Genomic DNA, 16,876 nt, shown 5'->3' with positions numbered 1-16,876 from the left:
CTTTAAGCTCCCTTCCAACTCAGACCATCCTGGGATTAGAGTCAGCCCTACGACTGGTGCCTGAGCTGCCCAGCCTGCTCAGGTGGAATAAGGGGGGTGTTATCAGTGCAGATATCCTGGCTGTACATCTGTGCCTCCCTCCTGCCCGGGAGCTCCAGCTGGAAGCTCTTGCTGGACAGAGGAAGCTCTGTGTGCCCGTGGTCGTTTTCTGTGTGAAACGCCTGTCTTGGGTCGGTGTTTTTTGGTGAGCCTGTCGGTGTGTTGTCACACTGCAAAGCCCAGCAACGCCGGCCTGGCACTGTGTGCAGGGAACTTCAATCCACTCCTCTCCAGCCAGGGCCAGGTGAGTCACTGCTGGGAGAAACCGGGGCCACACCTGGCTGGGAAGTGTCAGCACGTGTGCGGGTCACGCCGCGCTGGGCACGGAGCTCCTGCTGCGGGGGCTTGTGGCACGTCAGTGGTGACAGGGCCAGTAAAGGAGAAGCAAAACCTCGGGATACACCACCCCCCTCTCCTCCTGGGGTCTGGAGGGTGAGCACAGCCTGGCCACGGGAGCAGCCCTTGGTTGGGGACTGCGCTGGGGCAGCAGCTCAGCCTCGGGTGCTGCAGCTGCATTTCCAGGCTCCTGCTGGGAGGGTGTTGGGCTGGAGCAGGGATTTTTCCCGAGGAATGTGGCCTGTGCTTCAGCTTGAAAGGGTTAAGCTGAGGTTGGTGTTTATGTAACCAAAGAGGGAACTCCCAGAGATGAGTCCTTGGCTATCTCATGTGGTGATGCATCAGAAGGGCTTGAAGAAAGCCCAGCTTGTTGCTTGCGCTGAAATTACGTACTGGAACCCTGTGCTTCAGAGTTTCCCCGGCTGCCTGTGGGGGGCCGGGCTGGAATGTGCTTTCCCTGATGTGTGACTTGGACTGTGGAAGCCTTTTTTGTCCCTGAGGAGCTGGAGACTGGCCACAGCTGGCTGTGGGTGGAGGTAAGGTGTGCTGGGCTCCTGTACTCCCAGGTGCTGGCTGTGCCTTGCTCACGTGCCCGGGACTCAGCTGATGGGCAGGTTGGCTGAGGAAGGAGTTGTTCTGGTGGGGGGGTTCAGTGGGGGCTGCCAGGGCTGTTCCTGTCTCCCAGCTCACAGAGCTCAGCCTGTCCTTGCTTTCCCGGGTGCCTTCCAGCGGCACAGGGGTGCCCCAGCCCCTCGTGCTGCCCAGTGCCCTGGCATTTTTCTTTCTCTGGTCAGGCAGATTCTGTGCCTGGTTTGGAGCGAACTTCTTGCTCAGGGAAGAAGTTGAATGAGTGTCCGTGCAGTTCCAAGAACCCTGTGAGTCAGGGCTCGTTTCGGGAGCAGGCTTCCCTTCCCGGAAGGGCAGCGCAGCGGAACACGGGCTGCACTGACTCATACAATGGGCTTTTTTTATAGGGAGAGAGATATATATACACACACATATGTTTATTTCTCTCAGAGAACGGTTCAGCTTCCAGAGCCCCCAGTAATGGTGACATTCCTGCACAGGGAATCTCCCCTGGTGCTGTGCAGAGGGAGGGGAGCAGAGCCCACCCCGGCCCCTGTGGGATAATGAGCCAGGGAAGGGCTGTGGCTTCCCCTGTGCATTCCACGTTATCTCTGGGGATGGAATTGTGTTGGGAAGGCTGAGCTGGCCATGGGAGGAGGGACTGCAGACAGTATGGGTCTGGTTTGGCGCTGAAGAACAAAACAAAGTCCTATGACTGAAACTTTGAAGGACGCTATAGCCAAAAAATAACTTTTGCCTGATTAAGGGTCATTATTATATCAAAAAGCACACCCTGCAAATGCTAATCAGCTCAATGAAGTACATGCTACCACATCTGACTCTCTTACTCAACTCCCCACGTAGATCATGCTGTATGTGGCACTGCAGGAGGAGGAGAAGAAGGTTGGGCTGTGTATGAGGGGGGCAGAAATTTCCCCTGGTGAGGAGGAAGAGCCAAAAGCCCTTGGAGACAGTCGGTGGGAGACTTCCTCTCCCTGCTCCCAGGGTGGGATGATCCTTGTCTCCAAGGACCAGCTGGGACACAAGGGGTGTAGTTTTGGCCAAATTTCATACACTTAATGCAACAGCCTGCTTTCCCTGGGATCTGCCCTGCAAACATTGCCTGTAATACCCCAGCCAGCGACTCCTCCGCAGGCCTGCCTGATCCAAGCTCCGCCTGCTCCCAGGGAAGCCTTTCCAATGGGAGCCCAGGCTCTGGCCCTGGGAGCTGATGACTCGGGTCTGAGCTGTCCCTGGCCAGGTTGGCCCGGGAAGGAGTGAGGCAACACTGGGACCTGCCTTCCCATGCAGGAAGCTCCGTTGAATGCTGTGTTCATGGAGGGTTTTGCCATGTCCAACACGGCTTCCCATGAGCTGGGATTTGCTGTGAGCCAGGCTTAAATGTGAACTTGGGTTAATCCTCGCTGATAAGGACTGCCCAGTGTGGTATTTGGGGGGGAAAAGGTGCAGCCTGATGTTGCTCATGTGATTCCCTGCGAAGGCTGTGCAGAGAGGGAACAGAGTGTGACAGAACCCTCTGGGCCAGGTCTCCAACTTCATCCCAAATGTATAATTGTGGTCAGAATAATCCAGAACCACAGCATCAAGTGCCTCTTGTTTCATGTTGCAGAGTCCTCGACCTTTTGCCCATCCAGCCTTCTCCAAGGTGATGACTCCTGTCTCCTGAGACGTTGGAAAACCTAGTTTGGAGGAAGAGTAAGGATACAGTTGATGCTGAACTACGTGAGTCCCTGTTTACAGTAACTCCATTGCACCAGCGAGCTGTCCAGCTGGATTGCACAACGGGTTTATCCCAGGGTTCCTGTGCGGGGGGGTTTCTCCAGTGGAAATGTTACTCACATGTTTCCAGCAGAGATGACGATGTGCAAGGAGGGGAGGAGTTTGTGAGGCACAGTCAGAGGTTGGGCCGGGGATGTGAAGGGAACAAGGAGCCCTGGGGCTCAGGGCTCTGTGCAGCTCTCTGGGCCTGGTGGCAGAGCTCTACTGAGGTGTGAGGGCACTGGGAGTTGGGAGTGCAGGGATGCAAAGTCTGCTGCAGGACTCCTCCCCTTATCCCCTGGCTGTCCCTGCTCCTGGGGACAGGTACTGCTGGATGAATCAGTGCAGTGACATCAGCTGTGTCCACGGGAGGGGCGGGGCTGCCCCAGGGGAACTGCTCTCACATCCAGTCCTTTGTCACTCTCTTGCCTGGTGAAACACTGTGGCTCGTTTAAAACAGATAAGGGCAGCCCAAAAAATGTTTTCCACTCTACTGTAGTAACCTCTTAGGGAAGAACTCCCAGGGTTTGGTTTGAGTGAGGAAATGGAGCTGTGCTTGGTTCCTCTTCACACCCACCCCCCAAAATATCTTTAAAAAGTCAGAGCACAAACATTGAATGTGATGATGCTTGTGAAAGTCTTTGAAGCTGTTTTCTGAGAGCTAAAGGTGAAGAGGTGGTGTGCTGGGAACAAAGCTTCTGTTGGCTGGAGCTGGTGCATGCTGGACTCCAAATTTCAGCTGCATTGGATGTAGGCAGATGGAGATGTAACAAGGTCAGATCCTAAAGAGGTGCAAAGAGAGAGGGGACTTTTTTCAAGGCTAAAAATAAATTTTTGAGAAGTCATTGAGAATTTAATTGAATCTCAGGATAACTAGCGTGTTTATTTTCTATGCCCTTGTTGGGAAAGGTGAAAAATATTAATTTTTATGATCAGTTTTGTGCATTCTTAGCTGTTTGAGGAACAGACTCGAGCCTCTGAGGGACTTGGTGGGCGACTGTGATGCCTCGTGGGGATCCCCCATGGAGGATCCCCCGAAAGCCCCTGGGCAGCAGCAGCAGCCACCCATACACAGGGATAACTTGGGCACCTTCTTTCCGAGGCTTTTGGAATATGTTAATTTGCAAACTCGTTTTTGCTGTAAAACAAGCCTTAATTATCTTGACTTGTTCCCACTATGTCTCTCAAACAGCTGTTGTAAGAAATGTTGCTCTGAACAACGAGGCTGATTTGTGCCTGGAGAAACGCTCGGAGCCTCCAGCCCACCCCTGCTCTGCCAGGGCCCTGTGTAGACACAGGAGTGGGCAGAGCCTCCAGTGCACCCGTGGGTGGGAGCCTTCCAGTACAGACGAGGGCTAGCAGGAGGGAGTAACTCAGTGGCTCATGGGACGTGGTCTCTCTTCCCTTTCAAGAGCCGAGGATGAAGCGGCGAGCATCGGACAGAGGAGCTGGGGAAACATCCGCCAAGGCAAAGGCTCTGTGCGCGGGGATTTCTGGGAATAACGCCAAGAGAGCAGGACCTTTCATCCTGGGTAAGCAGGGACGGGGGATTTGCACTTGTCAGGGGAGCTGCTGGTGGCAAAACTGAGAATAAAAGGCACCGTGGAACGAGGGAAGGCAGGTGTGGAACTCGGTGTCTCACCCGAGAGCGCGGGTCAGTGGATGTGCAGAGCAGCCTGGGGTGAGTGAGGAGGTGTGAGGTGCCAGTGCAGCAAGGCAGGCAGAGCTTTGGAGAGAAACATGAGCCCTCGGTTTTACCTCTTTTTTTTTTTTAAACTACATTCTTAAACTTTGTTAATGAGCAAATTCATCTGGGGGCTTTTTGGTTAGAGGTCTGGGAAGATGTTTGACCCTGCTGGCCTGGAATGTGCTGTCACATCAGCACAGGGGCAATGTAATACTGCACTAGTGGCCACTAGAAGTGGTATGTGCCAAGGCAAGGCCTCTCTGCCAGCTCTGAAGAGTTGCTAGAATAGTTGTTGGTTCAGAACTAGTTATGTAAACTGTCAGATATGGTAGACTGCACCGTGGAAACTAATGGATGATCAGCTGGAGCTGATTGATTTAAACTGAGGAGTGGAGACTCTGTGGTAACTTGAAATTTGGGCAGATTTGGGCACTCATGAGCCATCCCTGCAGAGGTGGCAGCTGTTCCCAGGTGTGGCAGGAGCAGTTGCCATGGGTGTTGCTGTGTGGTTCAGACATGCAGAAATGAGGGCTTCTGCAGGCAGCTGGGCCACGGTTGGGCTTTGATAAATGTTTCTCAAGGAAACAAATGAAACATTGTCCTGAAAGGTTTCAGAGTTTAAGACCTTTGGGGTTTTTTAGCTTTCAATTTGTGGAAATGCTTTCAGGCCCCTGCAAAAAGGGAACTTGGTTTCAGCAAATGTAGCTGCGTGACGCTGATGTAACCCGGGTTAGTCACTGCTGCTGGAGGGAAAACAAGTCTGTCTCTGCTTTCTGCTGTAGGTCCACGTTTAGGTAACTCCCCTGTGCCAAGTATTGTTCAGTGTTTGGCAAGAAAGGATGGGACAGATGACTTTTATCAGCTGAAGGTAAGCAAACTGCAGCTCCCGGATCCCCAGGGCTCCTCAGCCCCGTGCAGGGAGTGGTGTGGGCTGAGCCAGCACAGTCAGACACGGCTGCTGGAGCTGCTGGAGCTGCTGGAGCTGCCCCTCAACAGGGCAGTGCTGCCAGGCACAGATCTGTGTCCACATCAGCCCTGAGACAGGGCCTCTGCTGCTCTCCCTTGGATCTGTGCCTGGAATAGGGCAGCTCCAGGAGGGAAAAATCACCTGGCATGTTTGCAAACAGCCACCTGAGCCACTTTTCTGTGGTTATGAAGCTGCTGCTGCACGTTCTGCATGGAGGGTGCTGGGTTCAGCCAGGTCTGTGGCAAGGACACATCCATGAGAGCAATTCCATCAGCTGTTAAACACATGGGGATGCCAAAACTCAGAGAGGGCAGGGAATGTGTGGGTTTTTCTGAGAGCCATAAAGATCTTTTCCCTTTTCCTGAAGATTCTCACCTTAGAAGAAAGGGGTGATAAAGGAATAGAAACCCAGGAGGAGCGACAGGGCAAGATGCTGCTGCACACGGAGTATTCTCTCCTCTCCCTGCTCCACAACCAGGAGGGAGTGGTCCATCATCACGGGCTCTTCCAGGTACACTGCTCACCGTCCAGGCTGGGGCAATGCCAGGGACTGCTGCTGGATTGAGCTGCTTTTGTTTAATGTACTGTTTGTGCTGACCCCGTTCTTGTGTGTCCAGAGTTCCAGCACTCTGAGATTAACCACTGCAGGGGCTCTGCAGAGTTCAGTGGGATGTAACAGAGTTTGGGATTTGGGAAATGTGAGAACATTCACAAGTGGGACAGGCATTCGGCACTGTCCCCTTCAAACAGGACAACAGCTGCTTCAATGGCAAATTAATGAACACCTTTTAAAATTAAATTTGTGCTTTCTGGTCTTTATACTGATTATGATGACTTTTAATAAGGGGGCAAATAGCCAAGAAGCTGTTTCAGCCAGTTAAACTGGTCACTGTGCTGGTCAGTTTTTGTGTGAGTGGACTGTGTTGCTGTTGATCCCTTCAGAGCTGTTCACTGATGTGAGGGGCTGATGGGAATTACTGGTTTGATGGCTGGTATTGCCTGACTTGCTGGTTACATTTTGTCAACGTGCTTTTCACTTGAGACCATCTGTACTAGGTCTGAAATAAGCTGAATGTCCAACTCAGCTGTGTCTTGTTTAATGTCATGGAAGAACTGCTAATTGTGTCTGAAAATGTCTGTTCTTCTCATGAATGGTGTGTTGGATCCCTGCTGTTCCCAGAGGCAGCTTTGCTGCAGAGCTTCCCTGGGCTCAGCTCAAGGGGTCTGTGTGTATGAACAGCATCAGCACTGATGTGGCACAGAGCCAGACAGCACAGACTTCCTCTGCCCTCTTTTCTCTTGTGAGGAAAAAATCCTCCCTGTGAGGAACTGGCACAGGTCTCCCAGAGAAGCTGTGGCTGCCCCATCCCTGGAAGTGTCCAAGGCCAGGTTGGACAGGGTTTGGAGCGACCTGGGCTGGTGAAAAGTGTCCCTGCCCATGGCAGGGGGTGGCACTGGATGAGCTTTAATGTGCCTTCCAACCAGTCTGTGATTCTGTGTGATTCATGAAGTAGAGCTCCTGTATCTTTCTGAAATCCCACCTCGGGGCACAGACCAAGCACTGGGATTGCATTTGCTTATTTTGAGATGGCCCTGCAGCTGTTTGCTCTCCCAGCTCTGTACCCCTGCCCTGAGGCTGCCCTGAAGGGTTGCTGCTGTGTTTGCCTCCCTGCAGGACCGGGCCTGTGAAATTATAGAAGATCTGGAAGCCAACAGGATGGTGAGGAAGATGAAGAAGCGCATTTGCCTGGTGCTGGACTGTCTCTGTGCTCACGATTTCAGTGACAAAACAGCAGATCTGATCAACCTGCAGCATTATGTCATTAAGGAGAAGAGGCTCAGCGAGCGGGAGACAGTGGTGATATTTTATGACGTGGTACGAGTGGTAGAAGCATTACACAAGGTGAGAGCTTCCTCACCCCTCCAGTGCTGGGAGCCTGACTTTTCCCACATTAGCATAATAGGTGCTTTCAGACTTCCTGGTGCAGGCAGTGGCCGGGTTACAGGAGATGGATGTTGGCAGTGTTCTGTACAAAACCTCCTGCCCCAAGCCCTAAAGAGCATTCCCTTCCCTTCCCTCCCTGCTCCTCACGTCTCTGGATGATCAGGTGGTGTCTGTGGGCTGTGGAGAGGGGCCAGCTGAGGGCAGGGCAGGGGAGCCACAGTGTGGTAACCTCAGCCAGGGGAGAGCAGAGCCTGATCAAACACAGGAAACACAAGCTGTTTCCTTTTGAAGCAAAATAAATCACAATGTAAGAATTGATTTGTGGGTTCAGAACCTCAGGCTGTAAGTTTGAGATCAATGAACTAGAAACTGTTGCAGTAGAAGTGGATTCTGTGGATGTTGGATTTCTTACCCCGTGGCACGGGGCACTGCAGGGCAGCACAGCGTGGGGCTGCTGCTCATCACAGTGGCCTTACTGAGCCTGGACACTTCAGCTTCAGATCTCTCAGGTCTGAGAGCTCTTTGTGTTAGAGTAGCAAATTTGCTTGTTCTGTCCTGATCAGAATCAAAGTGAAGTGCACAAAGTACCCAGAATGGAACTCGACCTGCAGCCTTGACCTGGGTTATTCCTGAGAATGAAGATGCCGTGATTTCTTTTTAGTGTTCTGGTCTGAGTATGGAATTTACACTTCTAAATAGGCTTTTGCTTATGTTATACTCTTATATTTTTTACAGAAAAATATTGTGCACAGAGACTTGAAACTAGGAAACATGGTGCTAAATAAAAGGTAAGAGTGCTGGAGAGCTGCTGTCCTGGCAGTGCTCTTGTTTCTTCCCCAAAGCAGATTTCTAATAGAAACACAGTCAAAGGCAGCACTTGTTGAGCCCTCTCATGCAGGAGGGTGAGGGAAAAATACAGACCCAGCCCAAAGTTACATCCAAAGTTTATCTCCAAAAAGGAATTGAGCCCCACTTAGATAGTTCACTCTTTCCCCCAGCTTAGTGACCCCTTGCCAGCACTTCCTTTTGGATTCTAACTGCTGAAAACTGAATTTTGTAGTAATTCAGAAATTTGCAAGAGAAGTACTGATTTTATAAATGTTTACAAAAAGAAGAATTGAATGTGGTGACTGGTTCTGTTCCCATCATCCACTCTCCATTGGGCCAAGAGCATTCCCAGCCCTGCAGGCTGTGCTACAATCACAGCAGTGTTAGATCTGACTGTTGCACTGCTGTGTTTTTGCTAGCAGTAAAATATTGACTTATCCAAACAAAAGCTCTTCTGTGCAGTGTGTGTTTGTGTCTGAGGCAGCTCCCTTGTTCCAGGGGGGTTGATGGGAGCTGGTGGGTGCTGGATGCTGTGCACAGGGGCAGCAGCTCAGGGCAGTGGGTCATGGCCTGGCCCTGCTTGCTGGCTCCCTGGGGCTCTTCAGTGCCTTGGGTTCTGTGTTATTTAGCTGGCACCTAGTTCAGCTCAGACACTCTGCTCTGTCCTCCAGTATTACATTACTGACTAAATATTTTGCACTAACTTGAGGAATGAGTGGAATTCATCCTTTTCACACTGTCTGGGTTTCCGTGGAATGAGTAAAAAGCTGGAAGGCTGGAGGTCTGCAGTCTCTGAGTCTGTTGTACAAAGCCTGCAGGCTCACTGGGCTCACAGCTTGCTGCTTCTCCTCCCTGACACTGAAAGCAAACAGGTTTTACCTACAGAGTTTGAACTTGGTCCCCCCCCCACACACACAGAGCAGCTACTGCCTCTCGAGGCCACCTCTGAGTTGTTTCTGTAGAGCTGCTGTAAGATAAATCTCTCCTGCCTGCTGCTTTGATTCTCCTCCTTGCCGAAGAGGCAGGCAAAGGTTGGTGCTTTGAAGGATCCCCACAGAACTTCCCTTCTTTTGTGGGCACAGAGTGCAGGGGAGCACCCAGGGCACCGCTGGCGGGGGGAGGTATTTGAAGCTCTGTCAACACACTGGCCAGAGTCATTCCTTGTGACTGTTTTTGCTCTTTACTTTCCATCTCTGTTTTTGCTCTTTACTGACAAGCTTTGGTGAGGGAGGGCTGTAGCCTGTGCAGCAGTGAGTCATGGGAAGGGTGGGAGAGGCGTGAGAACCATCTCCATGGAGAGGACCAGCCGGAGCAGGAACAAAGATCTGAGCTCACCAGGAGCCAGGTCCCTGCTCGTGGTGGGGCATGAAGGTGCCACTGCAAGGTCCTGACATGTCCCACCTGAGGGTCCCTCAGACCTTGTCCCCCATGAGACATTAAAGCCTTCCAGGTTTCCCCACTGGGCAGTGCAGGAGTTGGGTGATTACAGATTAGAACAAATTTCAGGGACTAAATAAAACCAAACAACCCTGAACATTTTAGTGTCCTGTAGAACACTTAGTCTTTTAAATCCTTAACAAATCCTGCAGCTTGTTATTCAGCCAGGGAAGTCTCCTGACAGTTGTAGCTAACACTTCTTAAACACCAGTCTGTCTGTTTTAATAACCAGCTCTCCGTTTCCAACCCACACTTGGTTCTGTTTCACTTGTCTGTAAGACTGGCTGGGAATGTTCCTTGGTTATTGTGACTGACTTAATCCATTCTCTCAGGTTTGGTTGTGAAATACTTCTCAAGAATATAGAAATCTTCCAGACAGTGTTTTTCTACTCACACCTGTGAGTTGCAAGTTAAAATCAAAATTATCTGAGTGACGTGGAAGGTTTAATGTGACAGTAGTTTTGTAATGAGAAATGGAAAAATTCATTAATGGGAGCTGGCAGTGCCGTAGAGAAGTAGGGATGTCCTAACAGAAATTTTGTGTCCCTGCAGTTCTGCCCTTTCTGTAGGAGGGTTTTGGGTGTTGATCAGGGTTTGTGCTCAGCACACCCGTGTGTGGAGAGCAGTCCTGCAGATCCCGTGGAACTGCCACCAGGCTCCTGTGTGGGACAGTTGGGTGACACAAAAGGGGTTGTGCTGAATGTGATCACAGCTCCTGCAGCTCATCTGGTGACACAAACACACAGTGTTTACACACAGTGCCTGGGGGTCAGGCACGGGGCAGCCCTTCCACTGCATGTTTTCCCTCAGTTCCAGAAAGTGTTGTGGGAAGAAGATGCTTTGGATTGGCAGTTGGGAAGTGCAGGGCAGAATCAGTAGCTGAAAGGCTGAGATGCTCCTGGGAGACTGTCCAAGGCACCTGTGTGGCTGCAAGGTGGGCCAGGTACCACCCTGTGCTTACATGTGCCACCCAGCCTGGGTGTGGACATTGCCATAGCTGTAACAGAGACCCTCTGATTCCCCTGTGGGAGCCTTGCAAGCCGTGCTGACAGGTGTGGAATCCCTTCCCTTTGGGATGCAGTTCATCTTACAGCTCCCTGTGTCTTTTCCCAGCACCTCAAGCTTCCCAAAAAACCCCCCAGGCACACACCTCTGTTCTGGAGTTAACTCCCTCTGTCTGTGCTGTGTGGTTCCCTGACACCCTGTGCTTCTCCCCAGGACTCATCGGATCACCATCACCAACTTCTGCCTGGGGAAGCACCTGGTGAGTGAGGACGACCTGCTGAAGGACCAGCGGGGGAGCCCTGCCTACATCAGCCCCGACGTGCTCAGCGGTAGGAATTCCCCCAGCTCAGCGCTTCTTTCAGTCAGTTGTGCCTCCTGACAGTAAATAAACCCGCCTGTTGTGTCCCCATATGTACCTGCCTTCATCAGGGCCCACTTAGGAGGCTTGATCTGCTTTTCCAGCTGGGGAAGGAGGGAAGGAGCGAGCGTGACTTTTTTCTTAGGCTTGTCTGAACTTCAAAGCTAATTCAGAGCTCCTGCCTGTTCCCTAATAAGTCTGACTGCAGACAAGACATTTGCTTTCCCACGTCTGAATCTTGTTTCTGAGGCTTTTCTTAAGGGGCAGCCAGTCCAGATCCCACCAGGATATCAGAGTATTTGAGTTGTGCACTAAGAGGAGCAGTTGCTGCAGCTGCTGCTCACTTCCAGCAGGAACTGGTGACCCTCTGGGCAGCTTCTGGGCCGACAGAGAGGAGTTACTTAAAAATAAAGGAATGATGAGGGCAGGCCAGAGCCGTCTGTCTGGGCTGGATCCCCTCTCCAGCAGCCTGGCCTGTGCCTTGTCTCCAGCAGAGGCCTTGAGCTGAGTCTGGCACAGAACAGCATTCCCTGATGTCCTCCTGCCTTTAGCTGTTCCCAGTGCTGTTGGAAACAGCTGTGGTTTCTGTCTGTTCAGTTGCTTCAGGAGGTTTCTCTTCCATGAGCTCTGAGCTCTGCTCCTGTACCAGCCTTTGAGCAGCCACTGGTGGTCCTGGTTGGGGGGGTTTCTTCTTACCCAAATGAGCTGGCCTAGTGTTGAAGGGTGCAGGTGGGACTGTGCATATGAAACCTCTCCCTCTGTAGATCCAGACGTTCGGCATTAGCTCAGGAGTTCCTTGTTCCTGGTGTCCCAGCTGGATTTCAGAAAGGCCCTCAGAGGGAGCTGGTCCTGGGACATCCAGCCCCAGTGGACTCCTCTCAGGAGGTTTATTTGCAGGCAGCAGGAACAAACTAGCTGAGCTCTTCCATTGTGATCTCCAGGCAGGTTTGAGGTGCTTCCCTCCCGGGCAGGACTGAGCCAGGAAGGGAGCAGAGGCAGGCGGGGTGGTGGATCCTGGCTTTTTTGCAGGCCTTTCCTGTTCTGCAGGATATCCTGAGGCCCTTGTGACCAGATGGGTGACAGGAGCCAACTGCTGTGCAGGAGGTTGGACTGGTTGTGGCTCAAGTGGCTGGAGGAGGCTGCAGGGAGCTGCTCCTTCCTGCTCCAGGGTGCTGATGTGTCCACCACTTCAGCCCAGCTCCCCTCCTACCTTTCTTCTAAGAGCACTCTCGGAGGTGGAACTGGCCTGCCTGGAGGCCACAGGGCACTGAACAGGCTGTCTTGGCTGATTGCTGGCACCTGAGGCTGTTTGAGACCCTGCAAGGCACAACCTTAGCTCAGGACTCATCCTGCACTGCCCAGCCTGGCCCATGCTGCCACTGCCCTGCCCTGGCTCTGGTGTCTGAGATCAACCCTTCTCTCCAAAACATTCTCCCAAAATGGCTCAGTCTGTAGTTCCCCTCCAGGCACTGAGGGAAAAGTTACTTGAGGACATTCCAGGCATCACCACAGCTCGGAGCATCCCTCTGTATTGCTGGTGCTCCTGTGCAGGGGAAGCTGGAACGCCTGAGGAATTAATCACTGTTGTGGGTCTCCAGGAGAAACTGTCTCTTCTGAGGGATGGCTGCTGAAATGTCACAGCAGGAAAAGTTGGAGGGGGAGGAGGGAGAGGTGCCTTTTTATGAGCATATAAAGCAAAGAATAATTAGTACAAATACCAAATGCTGCAGCAGTGACTCACTGTGTGAGTCAGAGGAAGTCGTTCCCTCAGTCCTGTGCTGTGCTGCAGCACTGGGGTTTGGTTTGGTGGCCCTCGTCCGTGCTGCTGTGGGCTGATTGCTGTGACTGAAGGGGCTTGGAAGCAACGTTTCCATCAGGTGAACCCCGGGGCTGCAGCAGCCTTGAGAATGTCTTTTGTGCAGGGAAACACCTTCCTGCGCCCTCTGTGACTACGGCTGGCTCCATGGCTGTGTGCTGGACCCATCCCAGAGGCAAAGCCCATCACCAGGAGCTCAGTCTTATCCTTCCTGGGCTTCTTTCCTGCCTCCTCCTACCCTGCGCTCTCTGGCCCTTGAATTTCCCCTCCCTTGGTCTGAACTTGCAGGCAGGTGGATCTGTGGAACCTGCCAGGCTGTAGGGATGGTGAGGGGCAGTGACTTGGGAACTCCAGCGCAGGTCACAGCAGTTCTGATTTACCTGATGCCCTTGGATCGTGTCAGGGTCATTCAGCAGGGGCATTCCTGCTCCACAGAGGATGGGAGGGCACCTGTGTGGAGATGGACAGTTTGCTTATTCACAGAGGATGCAGCCTGGGGGGAGTTTTGGTGCCTTGGGATGAGGAAGCCCCAAGGCTCAGTGAAGGCCACACAGGGTGCCTCCCTGGGGAGGTGAGGGGGTCAGCAGGCCTGTGCTCTGCAGTGTTTGCAGGGTGTGTGTCCCTTGTCCCCAGGTCGGCCGTACCGAGGGAAGCCCAGCGACATGTGGGCCCTGGGGGTGGTGCTGTTCACCATGCTCTACGGCCAGTTCCCCTTCTACGACAGCATACCTCAGGAGCTCTTCCGCAAAATCAAGGCTGCCGAGTACACCATCCCCGAGTGAGTACAGCCTCTTCCCCCCGGGGGAGTACAACCTCCTCCCCTGAGGGAGTACAGCCTCCTCCCCCCAGGGAGTACAGCCTCCTCCCCTGAGGGAGTACAGCCTCCTCCCCCCGGGAGAGTACAGCCTCCCCCGAGGGAGTACAGCCTGCCCCTGAGGGAGTACAGCCTCCCCTCTGAGGGAGTACAGCCTGCCCCGGGGGCCTGCTGGGCCTTACTGGGACAGCTGGAGCTGGAGGGGCTCCCATCAGTGCCCCGAGGGTCGCAGCAGTCCTGAGAACAGGCTGTTTGGGGTGGACACTGAGGAGCAGCAGCAGAGCTGGAACAGCTCGTGGGAAGGGGAGGTAGGTCCCGAGCTCAGGGACAGGGAATGGACCCCCTGGTTAATTTGGGGGTCTCAGGGTCAGAGCAATGGTGGCTCCAGTAGCTCCTGAGCTGTGCTCCCAGCACGTCCATCCTGCCTGCCCCAGGCTCACCATGCTCTGTCCCCCAGGGATGGCCGGGTCTCGGAAAACACTGTGTGCTTGATCCGGAAACTGCTGGTCCTGGACCCGCAGCAGCGGCTGACAGCTTCTGAAGTGCTGGATTCCCTCAGCTCCATCATAGCGTCCTGGTACGTGCCCGGGGAGAGCCAGGACATGCTGGCTCTGGCCACAGGCTGTGTTGTTCCAGCTGTGGCAGGCTCAGCTCACCAGAGGAGGCTCTGGGAGCTGCATCCCGTGTCTCTACCAGCGGTGTGTGCTGACGGATACAGCTGGAGAGGCCTGTGCCAGTGCTGGTGGCAGCCATGGCCATCCCAGTGGGATCACCCAGGGCTGGGTGAGGGTGGTCGAGCCAGTGCCACGCTCTGGATGCCAACGCTGTGCTCTCCCCCAGGCAGTCCATGTCCTCGCTGAGTGGCCCTTTGCAAGTGGTGCCGGACATCGATGACCAAGTGGCTAATCCTGAAAACCCCCAGGAGGTAGGTTTTCCTGCTTTCCTTTCCAAGGAACTGCTTTTCCGTGCTGCTGTGCCAAGTCTGTGTGTAATGGGAAGGGATGGCAGCCCTTGTGCCCCTGAGCTGGGAAGGGGAGGGCAGGGAAGACGTGGCCGAGTCCTCATCACCCTGTGTGGCGGAAGGAAAGGGTGATGCTGCTGGGACTGGGAGTCACATCCAGCTGGCCGAGCTGCCTGGAAGTGACTCGCTGGCCCCAGAGCCGGTGAGGGGCAGCTCAGTCCACTCCCAGCAGTGCTCACTCCCTCACACAGCTGGGAATGCTGGGAGGAGGCAGCGGGGTTGGCTCCGGCTCCCGGTGAGCTCCACCATGGGAGCAAACATCCTGTTTTCCTGCGGCCTGTTCCCTGCTGGAAGTGCTGCCACGGCCTGGCTGCCCAGGGGTGGCCGTGCAGGGTGTGCAGCAGGGATGGGGGTCAGGCAGCTGCAGCCCCAGGGCCTGGCAGGGCTGGGATGAGCCACATCAGGACAAAGGTCTGTCCTGGTGACACCGGTGGCTCACAGGGAGTCCTGCTTGCGTGCCCAGCACAAGGACCCCCATTATCCCCTGGTAGCCCGGGCCCATCGGAGGAGCCCTGGGGCTGCAGGCGTGGCTCTGACAGGTGGGTCTCTGCAGGTGAAGGTGACAGAGGAGTGCTCCCAGTACGAGTTCGAGAACTACATGAGGCAGCAGCTGCTCTTGGCTGAGGAGAAGAACACCTTGCATGAGGCCAAGAGCTTCCTGCAGAAGCGGCAGTTCGGGAACATCCCCCCGGTGCGGCGCCTGGGCCACGACGCGCAGCCCATGAACCCCCTGGACGCGGCCATCCTGGCCCAGAGGTACCTCCGGAAGTAGCTCCCCACGCCCCGAGAGCACGAGCACCACCCTGCAGTCTGCCTTCACCTGCCTGCTCCAGCCTACAGCAATACCGGTGTCCCACGACGGGGAATAATGTAGCAAATCCCAAGCTCTGTCCAGGGACACGCACTCACACCCGCTCCGGAGGGAGAAGACTTTTGGAAAAGCTAGTTTTGGAAGCAGCAAACCTCTTGGCATCTTCTGGAATCTGTTTTTTAAAATCGAAGCCTAGATGACTAATCTGCTTTTAATCATGACTGTAATCTACCTCTCTTGTCTTTTTAACCATGCTGTTCTCTGGATCGAGCAAAGCTTGTGGGAAAGGAGGAGACTTCCGAGGGTGAAGCTGCTGGCACAGAGCAGCCCCGTGCGGCGCCCGCTCCGTGTGGTCTGAATAAGCTTGGATTTACCAGGGTTTCTGGAAAGGAAGAATTTCTTGAAACCTCCCACTTCCCTTCATCTGCATCAAATCTGTTTCTGTCCTTACGTGCCACCCGGTCTGGCCGTGCTGACCAGCCCTCAGTGGCCGTGTGGCCACCGCTGTGACCGGAGGGCCCGGCAGGAGCCGAGGAGTCATCCCGGCAGCACCAGCTGCAGGGCTGGGATCCTGTCCCAGCTCGAAGGTTGCACAGGACTTGGCCCCCTGGGGCCTCTGCCCCCTCTCCCCCCTTTCACTGATTCCTTTGGTTTATAAGGATCTATGATTTAATCTTATTTTTCAGTAGCTTGTCCCAGGTGCAGTTACAGTTGCATTAATTCTGATTTAGCATTTTCCCCCTCAGTTTGTGGTACAGATGTAATTTATGAGTTATAATGTGAAAAGCTTCCCAAAGTAATCCACCTAGAGGTAGGAAGGGGCAGGCTGAAGTGTCTACTGTATTTGTTCCCAGCTTTTCTTACCATCCCAGCCCAAAACTGGGGCTGCCTCTGCCCTCCCTGCATGCCCAGGTGGGGGAAGGATGTCCTGGTTTGTCACCTGGTGCCACTGGAAGAGTTTTGACCTGTGCTGAGAACAGGAATGATTGTTTCTGAGCCTCATTTATGAACTGGATGCCTGTCTTGCCAGATGAACTGTTCTCACACAGACCTCCCAGGGCTCCCCGTGCCAGGGCTCCCTCTCGAGGCAGCGGCTCTCTGGCTGCCTCCTTCCCTGCTCCCTGCTGCTCCCAGCCCTGCTATCACCCTCCTGCCAGCCCTGGGAGCAGGGAGGGGCAGAGCTGGGGGGCTGCCCTGCTTTTTGGGGCTGTCCTGCTCTTGGGGGCCAGCGTGTTCTTTGGGCCCAGCCCTCCCGGGGAGGGCAGGGAGCGAGTAGCAGATGTTTGTAGCGTGTTGTTGCCTTCTCTTGCCCCGGGCTGGGGAAGGGGACGGGCTCTAAGCTGGGCCACTGCACTGGTGGCTTTGTGGGGACGGGGATGGACCTGAAGCATCCCTGGCCCCGTCGG

At 54.0% G+C, this 16,876-nt stretch overlaps 1 protein-coding gene across 1 annotated transcript; it reads left to right on the top strand.

The window, feature by feature from the left end:
• Nucleotides 1-719: 719 nt before the first annotated feature.
• On the top strand, nucleotides 720-15,701 carry STK40 (serine/threonine kinase 40). The gene is made up of 12 exons (XM_008922603.2): nucleotides 720-971; nucleotides 2,633-2,745; nucleotides 4,194-4,313; nucleotides 5,251-5,336; nucleotides 5,803-5,946; nucleotides 7,111-7,338; nucleotides 8,116-8,168; nucleotides 10,864-10,979; nucleotides 13,458-13,602; nucleotides 14,096-14,215; nucleotides 14,479-14,563; nucleotides 15,213-15,701. The coding sequence occupies exons 3-12, from the start codon at nucleotides 4,202-4,204 to the stop codon at nucleotides 15,429-15,431; spliced, it is 1,308 nt and encodes a 435-aa protein (XP_008920851.1). The 5' UTR covers nucleotides 720-971; nucleotides 2,633-2,745; nucleotides 4,194-4,201; the 3' UTR covers nucleotides 15,432-15,701.
• Nucleotides 15,702-16,876: the final 1,175 nt, after the last annotated feature.

This window comes from Manacus vitellinus, unplaced genomic scaffold, assembly GCF_001715985.3.
Source record: "Manacus vitellinus isolate BGI_N305 unplaced genomic scaffold, ASM171598v3 scaffold_52_pilon, whole genome shotgun sequence".
Classification (NCBI taxonomy): domain Eukaryota; kingdom Metazoa; phylum Chordata; class Aves; order Passeriformes; family Pipridae; genus Manacus; species Manacus vitellinus.
Note: the sequence above shows the minus strand (reverse complement) of the source record. Positions and strands in the feature narration are given on the sequence as shown.

Excerpts from the sequence above, each read along its gene's own strand:
- STK40 (XM_008922603.2), top strand. The coding sequence starts at position 4,202 with ATGAAGCGGCGAGCATCGGACAGAGGAGCTGGGGAAACATCCGCCAAG. Across the intron at positions 4,314-5,250 it reads AGCAGGACCTTTCATCCTGG|GTCCACGTTTAGGTAACTCC; the intron begins GTAAGCAGGGAC and ends TTTCTGCTGTAG. Across the intron at positions 5,337-5,802 it reads ATGACTTTTATCAGCTGAAG|ATTCTCACCTTAGAAGAAAG; the intron begins GTAAGCAAACTG and ends CTTTTCCTGAAG.